Consider the following 20,920-nt stretch of genomic DNA (forward strand, 5'->3'; position numbering starts at 1 on the left):
AGGAATAATGTTCAGCTGTGTATAGACATTTGTGATTAACGCTTCGGGAACGTTTTTGAGTATGAAGACTTCGACATCACGATTATAGGATACTTCATAATTTCACTAAAGAAAGAAAAAGGAAAAAGGAAATACTAGTAGTCTGGACATAAATTTGCTCGATAGTAAAACCTTTACGTATATACACATCATAATGCCAGGATGCGATGCGCACCATCCACCTGGGACTACATAGCCTTAGAGTGTGCATCAAACAATGATTACATAGACACCTTTCCTATTTGTGTTTTAGGTCACAATGAACATAGTTATCTGGGGACAGCATGTGATAACCACACAACATTTTCTTTGTCTGCATCCAAAGAGCTTTATTACAGTTTCATTTTTAATTCCATTCTTCAAACTATTTTCTTAAGTAACTGATATGTACATAAGAATAGGAAAGAGATACATTCATACGGCCTTGAAGAATATCGCCCTTAGAGAATGACGTTTTAAACGTTTAGCTCTCAGTAACTATTGCACAGTGGCGAGATCAAACGGCGATGAGCGCAGAACGTATGATAAGAACGTAGCCAATGGCTGACGCGAATTTAAGTCACGTGTTCATACTCGGCCCTGCAGGCGTTGAACTTCAAACGCAGTTTTGTATGCCATGTATGCCACGCGGTTCTGATTGCTGCTCCGTGCCAGTCACGCATGTGCGTCTCCAAGGCGGAAAATGTCGCACATTGTCGGCGCACCTTTAACTCTTTCTGTACCACAATGTGCATACACATACCTATAGACAGCAAATTGATGTGACATGCAGCGGGTTAAACACCAGAGCAAGGTGCACACACTTATAGTTCAGTCATTTATGTCGAACATGGTTTTAATCACTTTTTTTATACAAGAAAAATAAAGCGAGTACTAGTATTACTTTTGATCGCCGATACGTTACAAGCATGATCAGTCAGGTGTTGTAAGCTGAATTTTATACACAGGCTATTTCCACCCTTTCACACACAAACAAAAACAATGACGTTCTGAACTCCTCATAAACTTTTGTCTTGTTCAAATGTGAGAACAAGATTTTTTTCCTCCGTAGTTTTGCATTCGGTATGTGCGATTAGTCACCATTACTGATTCATCAATTTTAGCCTCTTCATTTTCACAGACTCCATGGTATGCCTACAAATTGCTATATTTGACAATCAATAAATCAAATCCATATCTTTGCTGGTTGTCAACCCTGGCTACTTCCATCCACGTCTGCTGTGCTGAAGCTGTCATGGAACATTAAAGAGCTAAACAAAAACACTCCTTCATATTTAAACTCCTCCCTTCACGGGTCAGAGCGTCAGTTCTCTTTCAGATCCGACAACAGAGAGCGACATTTGATGTCGCTACACGAACTTCAATAAAAAAGTCGGTGCGTTCCGTCTTCATATCGCGCAAGTTCTTCATGTTGGACCATCATATTCGTCGAGGCCGGTGTCCCGACTGTTACAAAACGTTAAAATCCACTCCATGCCCATGGCATTATGGATGTAACAACCTGCCGCTGAGGAGCCAAATGATAATGCCATGCACTGTCAAATCCTCTTTATTTTTGCGTCCTCAGATTCTTGAATCCGGATAGGAATCGGGCCTGACCTGAAATGGGTTGAATTTCGGCACTCCTAGGGCAGAAGAATCAAACAACAACAGCATTAGTGAAAAACATACCCATTTGTCAGGTCGATTACATCAGCCTTCCAAAACTCCAATGCCAGCAGAAGGATGTCGGTACTTCCATCCTCTCACGCCTACCATTGCTACTATGCATTTCCTTTTTTTTTTCAATCTACCGTATCGATCATATGACTTTAAAATGTTTATTTCCTTAATCTCATCATTAATCATCCCAAGCATCGTCACTGACAAAATCATTTTAACTATAGCCTATTATTGTCGCCATACTTTTAATTTTAAGTACTTTTTTGTGCTCGGCTGGGCGGTGGTGGAGGTGATGGTGGTGGTGGAATTGTAATTTTTCACTTTTATCGCTGAAAGATTGAATTACCTTCTTCGAAGATGATCGGTTCGTGGTTGAGGTGGCCGTTGGGGTCGCCCGTCCGCTCAAGGGTCAGTCGCTTTTGAAGCTGGGCTTGTCTGCTGCTGTTACTGAACTGTTGACCTGCGAGAAAACCCCGAGCACATAAATTAACGCCATTGTCATTAATATTGGATCAATATTGTATTTTTAATTGGTATATGTTGTATTCTTTATTTGGTATATATTTGTTTTTGTTTACCATTTTCTTATTTGTTGAAATGTTTGAATATGTATATATGCATGTAAATATATGATATCTTTTCATTTTTGAAGCGCCATGAGCACTGAAAAGTGGACCTGTGCGCTATACAAGTAGCCACTATTATTATTATTATCATTATTATCACCAACATATGATGCTCATGTGCAAAAGAACATTATTATCATAAATCCGTGCAGGATAATAGATTCTGGGTTGCCCGCACGGTACATACAACATTCTCGTTCCGACATGATTCACTAGCATGCAAGCTGTTCATTCGAACTTTGTAATTCCAGTTCGATTTTACCTGTGCAATGTGCGTGCCACACGTCGACACCATGCGTACGCATCAACCGGAAAGAGAGACAATAGCTACATAATTATATACATGCCAGCAAGTAAAGACGGAGGGAGAGAGATACTGAGAGAGAAACAAACAAACAAACAAACAAACAAACAAACAAACAAACAAACAAGCAAACAAACAAACAAACAAACAAGTTTATTCTTACCCGAACTGGTTTTCGCCAGTTCCTCGAGAGTGAGGCACTGCGGACACAGGATCGTCCTCCAGCCGAGACGCACCTCCTCGTTCAGGACGCAGTGGAAGAGGAAGATGCAGAGCCCCTGGGAGGAGTTGAAGATGGCGAAGAGATAGCTGAAGGCCAGCCCCGCCTCCCCGATCATGAAGATCGCCAGCGCCCACGTGAGCCCCAGGAGCACGGTGATGCTGAGCGAGGCGCGCAGCTGCGAAGCGCCGTCGAAACTCTCCGAGGAGGAGATCGAGCGTCGACGCAGCGAGCAGAGCTGGTTGGTGACCAGGCAGAAGATGACGGCGTTGAAGAGAAGCATGAAGAGGGCCGGAGCCACGAAGGTGACGTAGAACACGACGCCGCCCACCTCTAACCAACAACTGGTGGGGAAAAAAAACACACACACATACACACGCTCGTACTTTTACATGATGTTACAACGACTTATTGTGCAGGTTCTTCCTTTACACTCAATCCAGAAAAATGAAGGGAAAATGAAAAATAGAAATCGTATAAGAGGGTCGACAGGAGGGGCAGTGAAAAGGGGGGAAAATCAAGAAGTTTTAAGAAGAGTGAAAAAGTTACAAGTTTACAACTGACTGACATTTGCATTTACGTCGATGAATTGCGATTTGTCAATCAGTTCCTATACTGAAAAACAACTCGACTGAATAATCAGTAATGTGAAGACACAAGGTTGTCGTTCACTCTTTGTTCTGTCACTTTCTTCTTGCGGGGAAAACAGAAATCTCGCCAAACCAGACTAATCACAGTAAGAGTCAAAAGAGAAAACAAATACCTAATCAACTCACAAGTTTTGGTAGAAGTCGTAATGATCCAGGTCGACCCCTAGGGTAACTCCGACAATGACGAGTGGCAGACCTGGATATAAGAAAGCAACAGCCGTATGACATTCGCATCGACATCGTTATCAAGTCCTAAAAATAATAAAAATTTGAGAAAAAAATAGGTGACTAAATTAGTGGCTTTTATAGGCCCGCGATATCGACCCTAGAATAGGTAACTGGAGCATTACTGATATCATACTGCTGAAATCATATCTGTATTTTATGAAAATCTCAGATTGCTAGAAATGGAACCAGACATTTAGTATGTTGGCCATGACAATGAGGCACACCTTTAGTTCCGACTGATTCCCCTAACCATTACGAAGCACTCGCAAAGACCAATTATGGACCAAATCCTAGAGTTTCAAAACTGTTTTCCTGCTCAATGCACGCTCAGAGATTTTTAGGTTTGTAAAAAAGACTATGAATTCTCCATCTCAAACATTGCACGCGTCTTCTGCATCTACGCCTAAACAAGTCAAATTTCTAATGTAGAAGAAAATGCGTCCAGCACTCCAATCTCAAACTAAGGCGCATTTTCCAAAGATATTCGCATAGCCTATCAACAACAAGTAGTCAGTTCTTATCAAACTGGTTTGCCTCATTTTCATAAAATCTCAGCAATTTCTGCTACTATCTTTTCGGGCTGGTCCATTCTATTCACAGTTGTGATGAGGTCTGTGCAGTGACTCACCCCAGCCGATGGCGCCCATTTTCTTCATGAGGTGTGATCTGTAACTATCGAAGACCTTCACCAGGGCGAGGTACATGTGCCAGGCCTCGAGGCCCATCCACGCCACGGCTGTCAGGAGACCAAAGTGGAGTAGCGCCCCCAGGAGTTTACAGGACACGTCGCCAGGGTTACCGGACGCGGACTCGCTAATGGCGGATTCGCTGATAGCGGCATCGACGATGAAGAAGACGTTCATGAGAAGGAGGGCGACGAGGAGATTGAGCAGGACGCGAGTACGACGATCACTGCGGAGTTGTCTAAGAGAGGAGATAAGGAGAATTCCCACCAAAGTATTTAATGAGTTTAATGTACATAATTAGGCCTACTAGAACAAACAAACAAACAAACACTGTATTTATCTGCATATTCATATGAAATAATCTCTGCTAGTGAGAAAGGCGTACGAATGTGTGTGTTTTTTTTTTTTAGAATTGAATATGATGTGTTCACAATGGTCTAACAAGGTCTTGGCATTGATTTCCAGCTTGTTGCAGTTTACGAGTCAACAATGAGACAAATTTTGTCTATTCTTTTCCATGCTCGCACCTTTGTAATTCATATAATTTACTCTCGCAGGGAGAAACGAGTAAAACTGATATTTGGTTTGGTCAGAAAATTTTTCAAATCAGTAATGATCAATGCTGGTGTTTGGGGGGGGGAGATGATGCTTGAAATAGAATGGCGCAGGAATTAACAGTCAAGAAGAATGAGTACGCTGAAACTTAAAAGAATTAAGGTAAGATATTTCCTACTCTACGCGTTACTGAACACACAAACACAGGCATGCAGACGATGTTACAGACAGTGACGCAGAGAGAACAAAGTAACATGATTGGAATAACAGTGCGTATAGCTAGAAAGTAAGCTATGTCATACAAGTTCTGTCCTAAGCATACGAATCCCTTTCATACTGTACATATTAGAAGTCATTGATGATAAATGAAAAAGAAAAGATGGACTATGCCATCTACCCAGGCTGTCCAGCTATAGTGCATTCACAGTTCTCCGAGAGTAGCCCGGCCATGGATTACCGCACCACTGATGTGCACTATTATACACCGAACTTAATAGTGTGAAGTAATCTTCGATCCTAAGCTAGGCAGGATTCGAAACCAAGATATCCAATACACAACAGATTCCTCCAGATGGCGTACATTCAAAAAGTCGAGTGGCAAAGCAGAGAAAGGAATGATTTCACATGTTGAACTTTGAGACTTTTATTACTGCAATCGTGGACAGTTCAGATAAGGATAAAGTACCGATGAGATACATCATTTCTTTGCGGTGATTTGTGATTTGTCGAGTCTCGCCCGTGAAACAAAGTGCAAATAGTTGAAGTGTTTGGTCGCAAAATGGATTAAGCGCTATTTTCAAATATTTAAAACTAACTACGTCATCAGATAGAGAAAAATTAAACATTTTCAGTGATACCTCACTTGTTATATTACAAGGAATATTTGTGAAGTTATAATCTAAACAAAAATCATATTTTATTATCGTTTTCTTTGTTAGTGGGGGGGGGGGGGGGGGGGGGGGGGCTAGCAGCTTTAATCACAAATATCCTAACTCGTTTTGCGACCAAACTCTTCAAACATTGTTAGCTGTTGGTGACACAGAAGAGTGGTATTAAGTCACCTTGTGGAGAGTAGTGAAGACTTTTCAAAATCTGACAGAAGTAAGCAAATTTCACAATGAAAATCAAGGAGAAGTGTGGCACAGAAATAGATATCTTTTATCACAATTTGATGCAGAATTGAGCAGCGATGGGTGAAATACACAGAGTGGTCAATATTATTCACAACTTACCATCGTATCATAATATCTTGACAAAAGACTACGGTGCACAGGAATCACTTATGGTGGTATCAAGTACCAAATACAATTGTAATAGATTTAAAGAAGAAATTTATAGGAAATAATATCATATAAATTGACTGTTTTCCATCATTTAATGTTATTTTGGTTAATTTCTGACATAAATCATGCAATACAGTTGTCTCTGCTTTGAATATAAGAATCTTTATTTTTACAAAATTGAGCACTGGAAAAAGTTCGATACGGCTACGAAAAGTGCCAAATCTGCGACGTCACCAAATGTGTATGCAACCCAGTGGGATTTACGTATCTATAGGCAAACTGTGTGCACTTTTCAGGGAATTTGTGTGTAATTTGTTGTCAATCTAGAATAAATCGTCCGCCAAAACTATATATTCACGTCGTGAAATTGTTTGTTTGTGTTCATTGGAATCATTTTTTACACCCATAAATTTACGGAAAAACAAAGTTTTAAAAGCACAAAACCTATCGTCAGCTCAAGATTCACGATCGCCGTGATCAGCTGTTCCTTCGTACAGCCACAATTTGCTGTTCTTATTGACACAACAAATCGATCATTGTTGGGGAATTGCGTATAGCTGAGGTAATCTTACATACTCATGAAGGATGATAACTAAGTCAAAGAGCTGTAATTGATTGGAAATCATTTTTACACCCATAAATTTACGGAAATACGACGTTTGAAAAGCACAAAACCTACCGTAAGCAGCTCAAGATTCGCGATCGCCGTGATCAGGTGTACGCACAACAGTACCAGCAGAATCGGCAGTGAAGAGGTATTCCTTGATGCCGTGATTTCAGCTTGATTCTTCTTCGAAATTGCATGATGAAGGTTTGTTAGATAAAATGTGACTTTCTTTTTCTCTTGTGTGTTGGTTTACATTCTAATTTCTACCTCAACTTGCTAAAAAGAACAGTCTAACAAAGCGGGAAACTGCAACATTTCCGTGCTGAGCAGCAATCGTGTTGCACGCAAGCATGCACCGCTGCTGCAGCGATCCCCATAGTATAACACGTAGGTTGCACGTATTTCGATCAAGATTAGTGTCTTGGTAACAGGCTGTTTACGCGTCTGGGAGACGATTTTCATAAACTTACGCATGCTTCAGACGAATTTATGAATGAAAGTGAGTAGCATGACATTATGCCATGACCATATTTGGAATAAGCAGAGGTAGAGCTTTCTGTAGGTACCAAACATGTCAGGGTTCAAAGCAGAATATCTAGGACACGATCGCCAAAAGAACAGTTATTATCGCCGTAAGCGAAGGCGATTTGGTCTTTAGACGTAAGATTTTGGCCAACTTTTGAGATTGACATCCCACATTTCTCTTCAAAATTCCACATTTTGTAGGTTATATTTCGAAATATTGTTGATATCAATCAGAAACTAGAAAATTTCCCCTACAACGTGATACCAAAATGTCAATTTGGTCCCTGAGGTCATTTTTTTTTTACCTTTTTCGGGCTGTAGCGCGAAATCACATTTGCCGAGAAGTTTCGGGTTTTGCCAGAGCGGGTCTCATATAGCCGTACGGCAAATCAGCTCATACACATTTGATGACGTCGCTCAAATCCGAAGTTTCTTGTAGCGAACGGAGCTACGTGGTCATAGAAATTGGGTGTTTTTTCAATCTCAAAAACAGTTTGGGGTAACGTTACATCGTCTAAAAGATATCCAGTTTTGTTAACTAGCTTCTTGGCTTTCCGTAGATATCAAACTTGTCATATTTCTAGATTCTCTATAAATTTCTGCTTTAAGAAAAGGACAAATGATCAAAGTAACATTAACATACAAAATCCTCACAACCACTTATACATACACAGCTCCTATCCGCGTGATGTCTGCTTTTTAACCAAGATTTAAAGAAAATATGAAGAGTTGTATTGCAAAATGAGCTAAGCGCCATTTTTTAAACATTTCAAAGTAAGTCCATTATTAGATAGAGCAAAATTAAGCCTTTCCAGCAATCCCTCACTTGTTTTTAAACATAACAAGGAATATTCTAAAAGTTATGATTAAAAATAGCCTGTATTTTATTATCAGTTTATTATTTTCTTTGTTTTAGCAGCTTTAATCACAAATATCTCAATTTAACAGAAGTGGATTTAGCTCATTTTGCGTTAAAGCTCTTCATAATATGTTCTCTTTCTTCGTCAAAACAATAAGGCAAATCAATAATGAAATACTTGAGTAATTCCACAACGCATGCACTCAACGAACATTATCTACAGCTTGAAAGAAAATGATTGTAGCGGGAAAGGTTTTTTTTTCCTACAGATGTCAGCAACTTCATTCAGGATCGTCGGATTAGAGAGTGAAAAGCTACGAAGAGAAATGGAAATGAATCCCTGTACACCAATTGAAGAAAACGAGAAACAGGTGATACGTTTAATACGAACAGTGTGCAGGATTCATGCAATGGAAAATAGGGGTAATGAGAGGGGGAGGAGGAGGGGTCACTCTGTTACCTCTTCTTGTTGGTGGCCATCTTTACGGTCCTGAGAAATCAAAACACGGATATCTGATTGCTTTAATCGCCGGGAAATAGGATCGAATCTAGTATAAAAAAGCAACACTGAGGAACATTCGTCTTGATGTAGGCCTACATTCAATGAAAATGTACGCGTGAATAGCGTCATAACTATACTTCACTGAATCTTTAATTTTGAGAAAAAGCAATATTTTAACACCATGTTTACGTTGGTTTTACTAAAGAGAGGAAATTTAGGTGAACAGAACAGGGAGGATTCATGAAAGAAGTTGTTAATCACGCAACTTAAGATCAATTACACAACTTGTGTTACGATATTTCGAATTCTCCCATTTTTTGCGTCTTTCACCTCTCAAAAGGCAATATAAGTGAAAACTTGCGAGTAGTCATAGGTCGATGTAGAATTGTGGGGCTTTGATATCACTACTTTTTGAAAATGTAATAATGAAACCCTTTAGATGAAACCCTACAAATAGAAAAGACCCAAGAATACATTTCTAATTGCTAATAAAGATAAAAACTTGCGTTAACATCCTCATCTACTATGTTTTCATTATCTACACCCGAAATCATTACACACTGTTTCCTCATGTGTCACATTGGATGATTTGAAAATGCTTGCTCAAATAGAATAGCAAAGAGCCAAGACCGTCCAAAGGATCTCACCTGATCATCATGTAAGATATGAAAGTCAAGGTAAGTCCAATGATGGACAGGCCGCAGCCGACGTAGCTAATGATGGATAGTGCCCTCTGATGCCCGTCATCGTACGACGAGGTGACGCCGTAAAGATCCTGATTACGCGAGGAAAGAAAAGCAAAATTCAATTGTTTAGACGACAATGGCTTGAAGAAAGTGACCTTTAATACGCTAAAGGGGTGTTCTGACTTACATATTATGCAGATATTAATGGTTGCCTTGTTACAATTGCTCTAAATAAGATCGTATGCTCGATATGTCATCATGAACACCAAGTGAAAAAAAGTATCAACATGGTCCCGTTTCATAAAACTTGTTATCAGTGACAACTGCCACATTTCTGTGACAAATTTGCTCTTAGCCAATAAGATGCAGGGATTTTAGTAGCTTATAACAACTATGACAACTTGTCACTGATAAAAAGTTTTATAAAAACGGGGCCCTGGCCTGGGATATGAATAAGACAACGAGTAAATGAAAGAAAAGTGAGGCTTTGGCTATTTTGTTCTAACATCATGGCGGTGTCACTGCCATAGAGTGGCTTCAGCTCAGTGGTTGTGTCGCGGCCCGGTAAGCAGTATGTGAAGCAGATTCGAAACTCAGGCTGGTTCCTTCTTTTTCACTACGGTGTTTATAACAATACAGATCGAGCATACGATCTTATTTACTGAGAGTAACATTACAAAGAAAACATCTATAAAGTAAAATCAGTTTCTTAAAACTTGAACATAACAAGGAAGTTAAAGAACTTTTTGTGTGTTTACACCGAATGATATTATTGATAATGGCGCAACTATCCATAAAAAGTCATGTGAGGTGCAGATGACATCACCTCCAAAGCTCTTCCAGTGGATTTCTCTGATATTGGTCTTTGGACTGAGACAATGCGACAAATAATCATTGTGAGTTTTTATCAATAATGTGAAACTATAACCATTTTCACCCTAAAAGTCAAAATTGCTGGATGATACCAACACATACAAATTAAAGCAAGGGATAGATTTTTATCAAAATATTGTCTCATAACAACAACAACAACAAAAATAGATTTGATTTTCCATTTTGAGTTCATATTATATGCTGTCCCAGCTTTAACGTGGTGTGAGACATCGGTATGTGCACAATATTTGATTGACAACAGCATAGATTAGTTTGCTGTAAATATGTCATGCCCAGCGAGAAATATGCAAAATACAAACTAATATTGTTCATAACTTTTCGAAAAAGTAATAAAGCCAGAGTCCCGCTAGTTAGTTTCTGACCAAAGATATGAGGAACAGAATTTCAGGATCAGATTCATGTTCAGTAATTCAACAGTGCGATCAAAAATTACGAGCAGCCCGATGATGCATGTACTAACCATGAGAAGCGCAAAGTTGGTGAGGTGGTCGCATTCACACTCCGTCCTGTTATCCTCACTTGACAAAACGTGGCAACCTTCCGACGACCATGACCCTTAACCCAGTAAATGAAGCCCATGGGAATGCAGAAATGACAGACAACAAAGATTTACCAAATAAATGCTCTAAAAGCTAGATAGTATTCACTCGACACATACGTGTGAAACTTTGGTGTCCAAATTTGATGTCATAATAAGGTATGATGAATTATAAGGTTTTTGTCGTTATTTCGAAGACATTGCCAGATCTTTAAGAGGCAGGATGTCAACAAAGAGTGCGTAATCCTGGTAGCCCGCTTACACGTGTACTATACTGACGACAGAATCTAATTAGGCAAACCAACAAATTAAACAAAGGAAAAATAATAAATACGAAATATTTCTATCAGGACACACGGATACCTAACAAGGCATTCTGTTTTCTAATAATTGACTTTTGTATATTCTGATTTTTCTTTGGTTTGCTTTAGTTTGGTTTAGTTTAGTTTGGTTTGTTTGTTTGTTTGTTTTGTGTGTTTGTTTACAATCACTCATGAACACATCAGAGTTGTTCAGCACTACGTCCAACATTAAATCATGTGTAAATGTTCTTCCCATAGGTTATGAAATATTGCTACTGTACTGTGTATACTAACCAGATCCACTGGAGTTCCAGAATACACACGTGGGATTGTCCGCTCTCTGAAAGAAGAACCAGTCAGACATTTTATTTCATGGATCAAATCAAAACTGCTTCAGACTAGATAAGCAGTGTGCTATCTGTAAACATATGACACACAAAACTGCCAGACAAAGTCAGTCATTTTGAGTTAAAACAAACAAACAAACAAACACAGAAAGGTTTGCTGATTGTGAAATATTTGCTTATCAGACGTTTGAAGGAGTATGGTAACGCAGTTTCTCAGAGTTTACAAATTCTATATTCGGATTAACAAGCCCTATTTCATTTTTGGCATGAACAAACTTGCAGAATAACGAACCTTTGGAAAAGCGTCATTTAAATGTTTGGATTAACGAGTCCTATTTCATTTTCGGATTACCGAGCTTCTAGAATAACTAAGCTTTTGAACAGCGCTACAATTGTTTGGATTAACGAACTCTATTTCATGTTCGGAATAACGATATATCACTTCCTATTTTTATTTTGATCTCACCTTTGGGCTCTGGTGGACGAATGACGTCTTTACACCATCATTCAGCCCTGTTATATCGAGATCCCCTACAGTGGCCGAGATGACGACACTGTTGAGGGCATCCCTTTCCACGTCACCGGCGGACGTGTTAACCACGGCAGGCGTGTTCGTTCTTTCATCACTGTAGCGTGTCTCACCGGCTTTGCGGATGATCTTCAATGCACACAACAGAACAGAATGTCATGCTGTTAAAAGTTTCATCAAAATCGGGCTCAGAAATATGGAAGTTTTGAAATTGTTCCAAAATAACACAAATCAAGACAACATTGAGCGAAATAGAGACTGATATTAGCAATGAGAGCTTTGTGCTGACATTTCCTTTTGAGACTCCATCAAAATGGTTCTCGGTAACATCACGTTCGTTGTGCGAGCATGCACTCTCCTCGGAGGACGTTTGTTAGGGTCTTCTAGAGGTACAGTAGGTGAATGCTAGGGACGGCATTCAACAGGACGTAAGAAGGCGAGTTGTAGAGAATGTATGCAGTAGGTTTACTAGGTTAATAAAATAAAACCATTAAAAATGAAAGAGTCTCTCATGAAACAAAGCATATTCTGCAGTTTGAATCGGGCAGCATCGATGTCATTCAAGTGTTTTCTTCACCATTCCACAGCTGTGACATTTTCCAGACCATAGTAATTTACCTACCTATGCATCCATTTGCATGTAGTAGGCTACCTGATATGATGCTCATTCATCTACATATCAATAAATGTACTTACCTATGCATTCATGTATCAATCAATGTATTTTTCTTCTTTTTATTCTGTCACAAATGTACACACTAGTAGTTATGTGCATGTGTGATGTACTGCATGCATGGTTGTTTTAATGTGTATACATGTACACAGGTTGACCAGATTAATGGAGAACATTCTATGTGGTATAGATATTGTACATACAGGCTGACCAGATCAGTGGAGAATTTTCTAGGTGGTATACTATGTAGCTATAGAGTACATGCATGTAACAGGAAATACATTATAACTCACTCAATCTAGAATGATTTCACCCTTTCCAGAATTTTCTGGGAAGTGCTTACATGTTTGGCTGAGTGAGGCACTGTCCCTGTAGCCCAATGTGATTGGTAGTTATTTTTGGTAATGATGTTTTGTAATTTGTACATAGTTAGGCAGTGAGTCATCCAGGATTCCTGGAACTTGGACTAGCTAGAATGTGTGGCCCCAGGTTGGAGAGAGTTACAGAATGTGCTAGAAGGGGTGAATAGATAGTATATAAGCTAGAGAAATTCTGCAGTAGGCAGAGTACCCAACACCTCTGCTCTGAGAGTTACGTCACTTCTGGCTCTGAAGCGACTTGTTATAGTCAGTCCTGTGTTACCTGCTGACCTGTTATGTTTGTGGAGATACTTGGCCTGGGAGACATTTTGCCTGCAGAGAATTAATGTGCCTTCATTGGACTCCATATTTTTGTATCAATGGACATTGCTACGGCAAAGCTGTGACGGGCTGGATTCCTAGCTGAACATTATTAAGTGAATCATCATTCAACGCATCAACTGGACGTGGTCGTCACAACGTTTGGACTCTGCACGTTTCGCCGTGGACATATATCGTGGATTTTACCCCGGATCTATACCGTGGACTATCGTAACCTGCGCCTCTGGAGTTACGTCGGAGGAATCATTCATCGGTGCGTCGCGGATCATTCGTCTGTGCATCGAACATCGTATTTGGACACTTTCAAAGGATTATTTAATACGTGTAAGTGATTCCACTACCGATTTATAACTGTTTCTATTGATCATTGTTGTACTGATGTGACGCCGATTACCAGTCTGTACCCACAATATCACTGTCAATAAACCGCCTGAACATCAGTTGATTGTTTCTTTTGTGCGATCATTCTCGGAGTGATTTTGGTCGTAACAAAATTGGGGGCTTGTCCGGGAAGTGAATTTAAGCCAAAACTTAGAATTTGGAACGTTCCGGAATCCAGAATATTGGTACAGACAAAATACCGGTTGAGTTGATTGCTCAATTGTATATTGTATGTAATACAGTGTGACAATGTCAATCAGTACAATGGATGTTCAGGCATTTGTTCAGAGGACAGATTTGTCCCTCAAGGATTTGCAAAGGTTACGCAAATGTGATTTGACTGCTATTGCACAGCATTTGAATGTTGATGTTCCACAAGGTGTAAGAAAGGCAGAGATTCTTGACTTGGTAGCTGGTCACATGGAGCTCAAAGAAGAAATTGACACTCAAGATCTAGCTCAAATTTCAGATCAAACGAGGCTTGAGCTTGCTAAATTGGAAATGAAGGAGAGAGAAAGAGCAAGGGAATTAGAACTGGAGAAAGAGAAGATGAGACTAGAAATGGAAATGAAGGAAAAGGAAAAACAAAGAGAAATGGAAAGAGAGAGGGAAAGAGAACAAAGAGAAATAGAAATGAGGAAATTCGAAATGGAGCAGCAAATGAAGTTGCGTGAGATGGAATTGACTCATGCACGGACAATTGGAAATCATGAAAAGGCTCCCTCTGAATTTGATTTGGCCAAGAACATTCGATTGGTGCCAAAGTTTGAAGAAAGCAGAGTTGATGCATATTTTGTGTCATTTGAGAAGGTGGCTAACAGTTTGAACTGGCCACAGGAATTTTGGCCCTTGCTCCTTCAAAGTGTGTTTGTCGGCAAAGCAGCCGATGTGTACTCATCTCTCTCTGAAGAGCAATCACGTGACTATGCTACAGTCAAGAAGGCAGTGTTGAACGCTTATGAGTTGGTGCCAGAGGCGTACAGACACAAGTTCAGAAATTCGTACCGCAGATCAGGCCAGACACATGTTGAGTTTGCTCGTGAAAAAGAAATGATGTTTGATAGGTGGTACAGATCCCTGAAAGTGGATCAGGACTTTGATAACCTACGTGAGGTTGTTCTCTTGGAAGAATTCAAAAAGAGTGTTGCTTTCAGTGTGAGGTCGCATTTGGATGATCACAAAGTGACAAGTTTGCATAAAGCAGCCTTGATGGCTGATGAGTATGAGCTGACCCACAGAAATGACAACAGACCACCTTTCAGGAATTTCTCTGGAAATAAGAGAGACAAAATTCAGTCGAGCAGTCCAAAGAATGCTGGTCCTGAAAAAGGCACGAGTTCTGAAACTTCATCGGCACCAAAGCCTCAATCTGACAAAGGGTCCAGTACAAGTGCAAATGTCATCAAATGTTTTCACTGTAACAAGACAGGGCATGTAAAGTCACAGTGTTGGAAGTTGCAAAACAAAACAAAGAAGGACTTGGGACTTGTCATATCAAAAAGTGTCCTACCCGAAAACAGTGTCCCGTTCAGTGAAACACAGGCCATTGAAAGTCAATCTCCCAAATTCAAAGATAGGATGAAGCAGGTGGATGAGAGCTATCGTAGCTTTTTGTTTGATGGTGAGGTGACCCCATGTACTTCTGGTGAGGCAGGTAAGCCAGTGGTCATCCTGCGGGATACAGGGGCCTCTCAGTCCTTGATGGTGGATGGTGGTATGACTTTTCCACCAGATAGTGCAGTGAATGCAAAAGTCTTGATTCAGACTGTTGATGGCAGTTATATGTCAGTGCCACTGTATAGAGTGGATTTGAAGTGTGACCTAGTTTCTGGTCCTGTCACTGTTGGAGTTGTTCCTGAGTTGCCCATGGCAGGGATTGATTTCCTGTTGGGGAATGACTTGGCTGGGGACAAGGTGGTTGCGTTTCCAGTTGTTTCGGAGAAACCAGTGGTGGTTGCTGAAACTGAGCAGTTGCAGGAGGAGTTTCCTGGGATTTTCCCAGATTGTGTTGTGACTAGGTCTCAGGCTCGTAGAGCTGTTCAAGATGATGCGGATTCTGTTGATGTGGAGGAGAATTCCGGTGTTTGGTTGGCAGAAACCTTTTTCAAGGATTTGAATGATGGGGTTGCTGTATTAGGCTCCGAGGCTAACAGTGATGGGCTGTTTAGCAAGTCTTCCTTGGTTGAAGCACAGCAGGCAGACTCTGAGTTGAAAGGCTTGTCTCAGACGGCGTGTTCTGAGGCTGAGGCTGAAAAGGTCCCTGAGTGCTATTATGTCAAAGATGGCATTTTGATGAGGAAGTGGAGACCTCCCCATAGGCCAGCTGATGAGGATTGGACGGTGGTCCGTCAAGTTGTTGTCCCTCCTAGTTACCGCGGTGAGATCTTGAGGATTGCTCACGAGTTACCTGTTGGCGGCCATTTAGGCGTCAGAAAGACAAAGGATCGGATCATGAGGCATTTCTATTGGCCAGGGTTGAATGTGGATGTGGCTGAGTTTTGCAAGACTTGTCACACATGTCAGGTGGCTGGTAAACCACAGCATTCAGTGAAGCCGGCGCCATTGATTCCGATACCTGCGTTTGAAGAACCATTCAGTCGGGTTCTAGTTGACTGTGTTGGACCTTTGCCTAGGACTAGGTCGGGTCATAAGTACCTCTTGACAATCATGGATATGTCTACACGGTTTCCAGAGGCTATCCCATTGCGAAATATCACTGCTAAGACTGTGGTAGATGCTCTAGTACAGTTTTTCACTAGGTATGGGTTGCCCAAGGAAGTGCAGTCTGACCAAGGGTCAAATTTCATGTCAGGCATATTTCAAGAGGTGATGTATCGTTTGGGTGTGAAGCAGCTGAAGTCATCAGCTTATCATCCCCAGTCCCAAGGTGCGTTGGAGCGCTACCACCAGACCCTAAAGACAATGATTAGGGCGTTCTGTGAGGAGTATCCCGAGGATTGGGATAAAGGCATCCCTTTCCTGCTGTTCGCAACGAGGGACTCCCCAAATGAGTCGACGGGTTTCAGCCCATTTGAGTTGGTGTACGGTCATGAAGTTAGGGGCCCACTGAAGCTCATCAAAGAGAAATTCATGACTGAGGATGATGAGGTCCACCTACTTGACTATGTGTCAAAGTTTCGTGAAAGGCTTTCAAAGGCTTGTGAGGTAGCTAGGGAACACTTGAAAGTGTCACAAGACTCTATGAAGAGAAAGGCAGACAAAAATGCCAAAGCCCGAACTTTCAACCCAGGTGACAAAGTTCTTGTACTGCTGCCCATACAAGGTGAACCACTGAAAGCCAAGTTTAGTGGCCCATACTGTGTCAAAAAGAAACTCAATGATGTGAACTATGTGATCAGTACGCCAGACAGACGAAAAGATCAGAGGGTGTGTCACATAAACATGCTGAAAGAGTACTATGAGAGAAAGGCTAGTCAGCCGGTAGGTGTAGCTCAGGTGGTAGAAGAAGTAGATGAAGAGGAAGAAGCTCAAGATGAGAATGGAAGTGAGCCCTCTAGTGCCAGGTTGTCTAACTCAGAGATGTTAGGGAAAGTAGATGAGGCACTGAACTACCTACCTGAAAATCAGAGGAAAGATGTGACTAGTCTGTTACATGAGTACAAAGAATTGTGTAAAGACAAACCAGGCTGCACCCCTCTGGCTGTACATGATGTTGATGTAGGAGATGCTGACCCTATCAAGCAAAACCCTTACAGACTAAACCCAAGCAAACTGCAAAAAGTAAGGGAAGAGGTTCAATACATGCTAGACAATGACATAATAGAACCGAGTAAAAGCAGTTGGAGCTCTCCAATCGTCATGGTGCCCAAACCGGATGGGTCTCAAAGATTCTGTATAGATTACAGAAAGGTGAATGCCGTGACGAAAACAGACTCTTTCCCCATTCCCAGACTAGAAGATTGCATTGACAGGGTCGGAAATTCTGCATATGTCAGTAAGATAGACCTTCTAAAGGGATACTGGCAAGTGCCCTTGACCGACAAAGCCAGAGAGATTTCTGCCTTTGCTACACCAGATGGCTTGTTCCAATGCAAAGTAATGCCATTCGGCATGAAAAATGCTCCGGCCACCTTCCAACGGCTGACAAACCAAATCATTGCCGGACTTAACAATTGTGTAGTATACATTGATGACATCCTAGTGTACAGTGACACGTGGGAGGAGCACATTACACACTTGCGGCAACTTTTTGATCGACTCAAGGAGGCCGGATTGGTGATTAATCTGGCAAAGACTGAATTTGCAAAGGCCAAAGTAGTGTATCTCGGGCATGTAGTCGGTCAGGGACAAGTATTGCCAAGAGAAGCCAAGGTAGAGGCTATACTAGGCTTTCCCATCCCCCAATCCAAGAAGGAGTTGCTCAGATTTCTGGGCATGGCTGGTTTCTACAGGAAATTTGTACCGAATTTCAGCACTGTAGTCACCCCCCTAACAAACCTGCTGAAGGGCAAGGCAAAGTACACCTGGACTGATGAGTGTCAAAGAGCCTTCGAGAAACTAAAGGCAGTCCTTGCTAATGAGCCTGTTTTGGCAGCTCCTGACTTCTCAAAGCCATTCAAGGTGGCAATAGATGCTAACGATGTAGGAGTGGGAGCGGTTTTGCTCCAAGAAGATGAAGAAGGCACTGAACGACCAGTTAGCTACTTCTCCAAAAAATTGAACACGTACCAGAAGAAGTACTCCACAATTGAGAAGGAGGCTCTCAGTCTCATCCTTGCCCTCCAGCAATACGAAGTGTACTTGACAAATAGCAAAGGGGAGATCACGGTCTATACTGACCACAACCCCTTGGTCTTTTTAGACCGGTTCAAAATGAAGAACAACAGGTTGTTCAGATGGAGCATGATGACGCAGCCATATGCACTCAAAATCAAACATGTGGCAGGCAAAAACAATGTAATTGCCGACGCTCTGTCAAGAGTGTAACATGAAGAGAGTATCAAAGGTGAAAAGTTTTCACCGCATATCATTTCCAGTGTATGTGTTTAGCATATTCATTAATGTGTGCAAAACAGTTTGATATGATTGTATAAGCTCCGAGAATCCAAGCAATATCATTGTAAATGGTATCCATGAAAAGAGAACATGGAATTAATACAGCTATCCAAAAGGCATGTGATAGTATGTGATTATTGTAGCTTGATTTGGATTTTACCTCACATTCATTATAAATGATAATGAGACATTGTGAAGGTAAAAGAAACCCTTGCTACGGCAAGGCTTTCTTTTTCCCATGGGGGATGGTGTCACAAATGTACACACTAGTAGTTATGTGCATGTGTGATGTACTGCATGCATGATTGTTTTAATGTGTATACATGTACACAGGTTGACCAGATTAATGGAGAACATTCTATGTGGTATAGATATTGTACATACAGGCTGACCAGATCAGTGGAGAATTTTCTAGGTGGTATACTATGTAGCTATAGAGTACATGCATGTAACAGGAAATACATTATAACTCACTCAATCTAGAATGATTTCACCCTTTCCAGAATTTTCTGGGAAGTGCTTACATGTTTGGCTGAGTGAGGCACTGTCCCTGTAGCCCAATGTGATTGGTAGTTATTTTTGGTAATGATGTTTTGTAATTTGTACATAGTTAGGCAGTGAGTCATCCAGGATTCCTGGAACTTGGACTAGCTAGAATGTGTGGCCCCAGGTTGGAGAGAGTTACAGAATGTGCTAGAAGGGGTGAATAGATAGTATATAAGCTAGAGAAATTCTGCAGTAGGCAGAGTACCCAACACCTCTGCTCTGAGAGTTACGTCACTTCTGGCTCTGAAGCGACTTGTTATAGTCAGTCCTGTGTTACCTGCTGACCTGTTATGTTTGTGGAGATACTTGGCCTGGGAGACATTTTGCCTGCAGAGAATTAATGTGCCTTCATTGGACTCCATATTTTTGTATCAATGGACATTGCTACGGCAAAGCTGTGACGGGCTGGATTCCTAGCTGAACATTATTAAGTGAATCATCATTCAACGCATCAACTGGACGTGGTCGTCACAACGTTTGGACTCTGCACGTTTCGCCGTGGACACATATCGTGGATTTTACCCCGGATCTATACCGTGGACTATCGTAACCTGCGCCTCTGGAGTTACGTCGGAGGAATCATTCATCGGTGCGTCGCGGATCATTCGTCTGTGCATCGAACATCGTATTTGGACACTTTCAAAGGATTATTTAATACGTGTAAGTGATTCCACTACCGATTTATAACTGTTTCTATTGATCATTGTTGTACTGATGTGACGCCGATTACCAGTCTGTACCCACAATATCACTGTCAATAAACCGCCTGAACATCAGTTGATTGTTTCTTTTGTGCGATCATTCTCGGAGTGATTTTGGTCGTAACAATTCATACATTCATTTATTCTTTTATATCAACTTATCATCTATTCAGTTATTTATTTAGCTAAAAATTACAAATAGGCCCTACAACTGGAAAAGACAAGACTAATTGGCAAAGCCGAAGAGGAGGAATAGTAGAAAAAAAGAACATTAAAGTATGATCATGTTTCCTTTCAGAAACATCCGCTAAACCACAACACTCAATTTTGTGAGTGCTTAAATTGTTCTGTGAGTTTCGACAACTTGCCCGTCTGGCGTGAGGGCAATATCTCCCCCCCCCCCCCTCTCTCTCTCTCTCTTTCTTATTGAATTTCCATAAACTCTTGAAGGCACATTCATGATATTGGAGATCAAAGTGTTTACCTCAAAATAGGTGACGTCCTTATATATCACGAATCGAAGCCTATCAAACATATCCTTGTAATCTGCAAACAACGTAGCTGGGAGCTCAATCGACGCCTGGGCCGCGAGGTTGGGCTCTGGGTCCGTTCCGTTCAGAGTGAGCACGGGCTTTATGGGTAAACACGATTACGTAAAACAGTATAAGATTGTGTGAGGAAAGAGAAAATAAAGTTTCAATGTATAGCACTTCAAGAACACACGAAGGGATATCTCTAAAAGCTTTGCCATCATTGTCTTTCAGATTGAAAAGTGAATGAGGGGATATATCAGGCCATGTCAGGTGCATTTTGCTTCTTCGTTTTCCTATTTTCATTTATTTATTTATTTATTTATTTTT

General features: G+C 41.0%; 1 protein-coding gene across 1 annotated transcript in view; it reads right to left on the reverse strand.

Annotated features, from left to right (window-relative positions):
* Positions 1 to 1,050: 1,050 nt before the first annotated feature.
* Positions 1,051 to 20,920, reverse strand: part of LOC139742528 (adhesion G-protein coupled receptor G4-like) — a 46,247-nt gene continuing 26,377 nt past the window's right edge. The window contains exons 15-25 of the mRNA XM_071653059.1: positions 20,545 to 20,691; positions 11,980 to 12,171; positions 11,461 to 11,506; positions 10,787 to 10,881; positions 9,394 to 9,521; positions 8,705 to 8,734; positions 4,358 to 4,653; positions 3,628 to 3,697; positions 2,795 to 3,195; positions 2,048 to 2,161; positions 1,051 to 1,664 (exon numbers count right to left, since the gene is read on the reverse strand). Coding sequence (XP_071509160.1) covers positions 1,603 to 1,664; positions 2,048 to 2,161; positions 2,795 to 3,195; positions 3,628 to 3,697; positions 4,358 to 4,653; positions 8,705 to 8,734; positions 9,394 to 9,521; positions 10,787 to 10,881; positions 11,461 to 11,506; positions 11,980 to 12,171; positions 20,545 to 20,691 — 1,581 coding nt within the window. The 3' untranslated portion in view covers positions 1,051 to 1,602. The remainder of the gene's footprint in view (positions 1,665 to 2,047; positions 2,162 to 2,794; positions 3,196 to 3,627; positions 3,698 to 4,357; positions 4,654 to 8,704; positions 8,735 to 9,393; positions 9,522 to 10,786; positions 10,882 to 11,460; positions 11,507 to 11,979; positions 12,172 to 20,544; positions 20,692 to 20,920) is intronic.

The sequence above is a fragment of the Diadema antillarum genome, unplaced genomic scaffold (assembly GCF_040938485.1).
Source record: "Diadema antillarum isolate AM-2024a unplaced genomic scaffold, OU_Dant_1.0 seq00001004_RagTag, whole genome shotgun sequence".
Lineage (NCBI taxonomy): Eukaryota > Metazoa > Echinodermata > Echinoidea > Diadematoida > Diadematidae > Diadema > Diadema antillarum.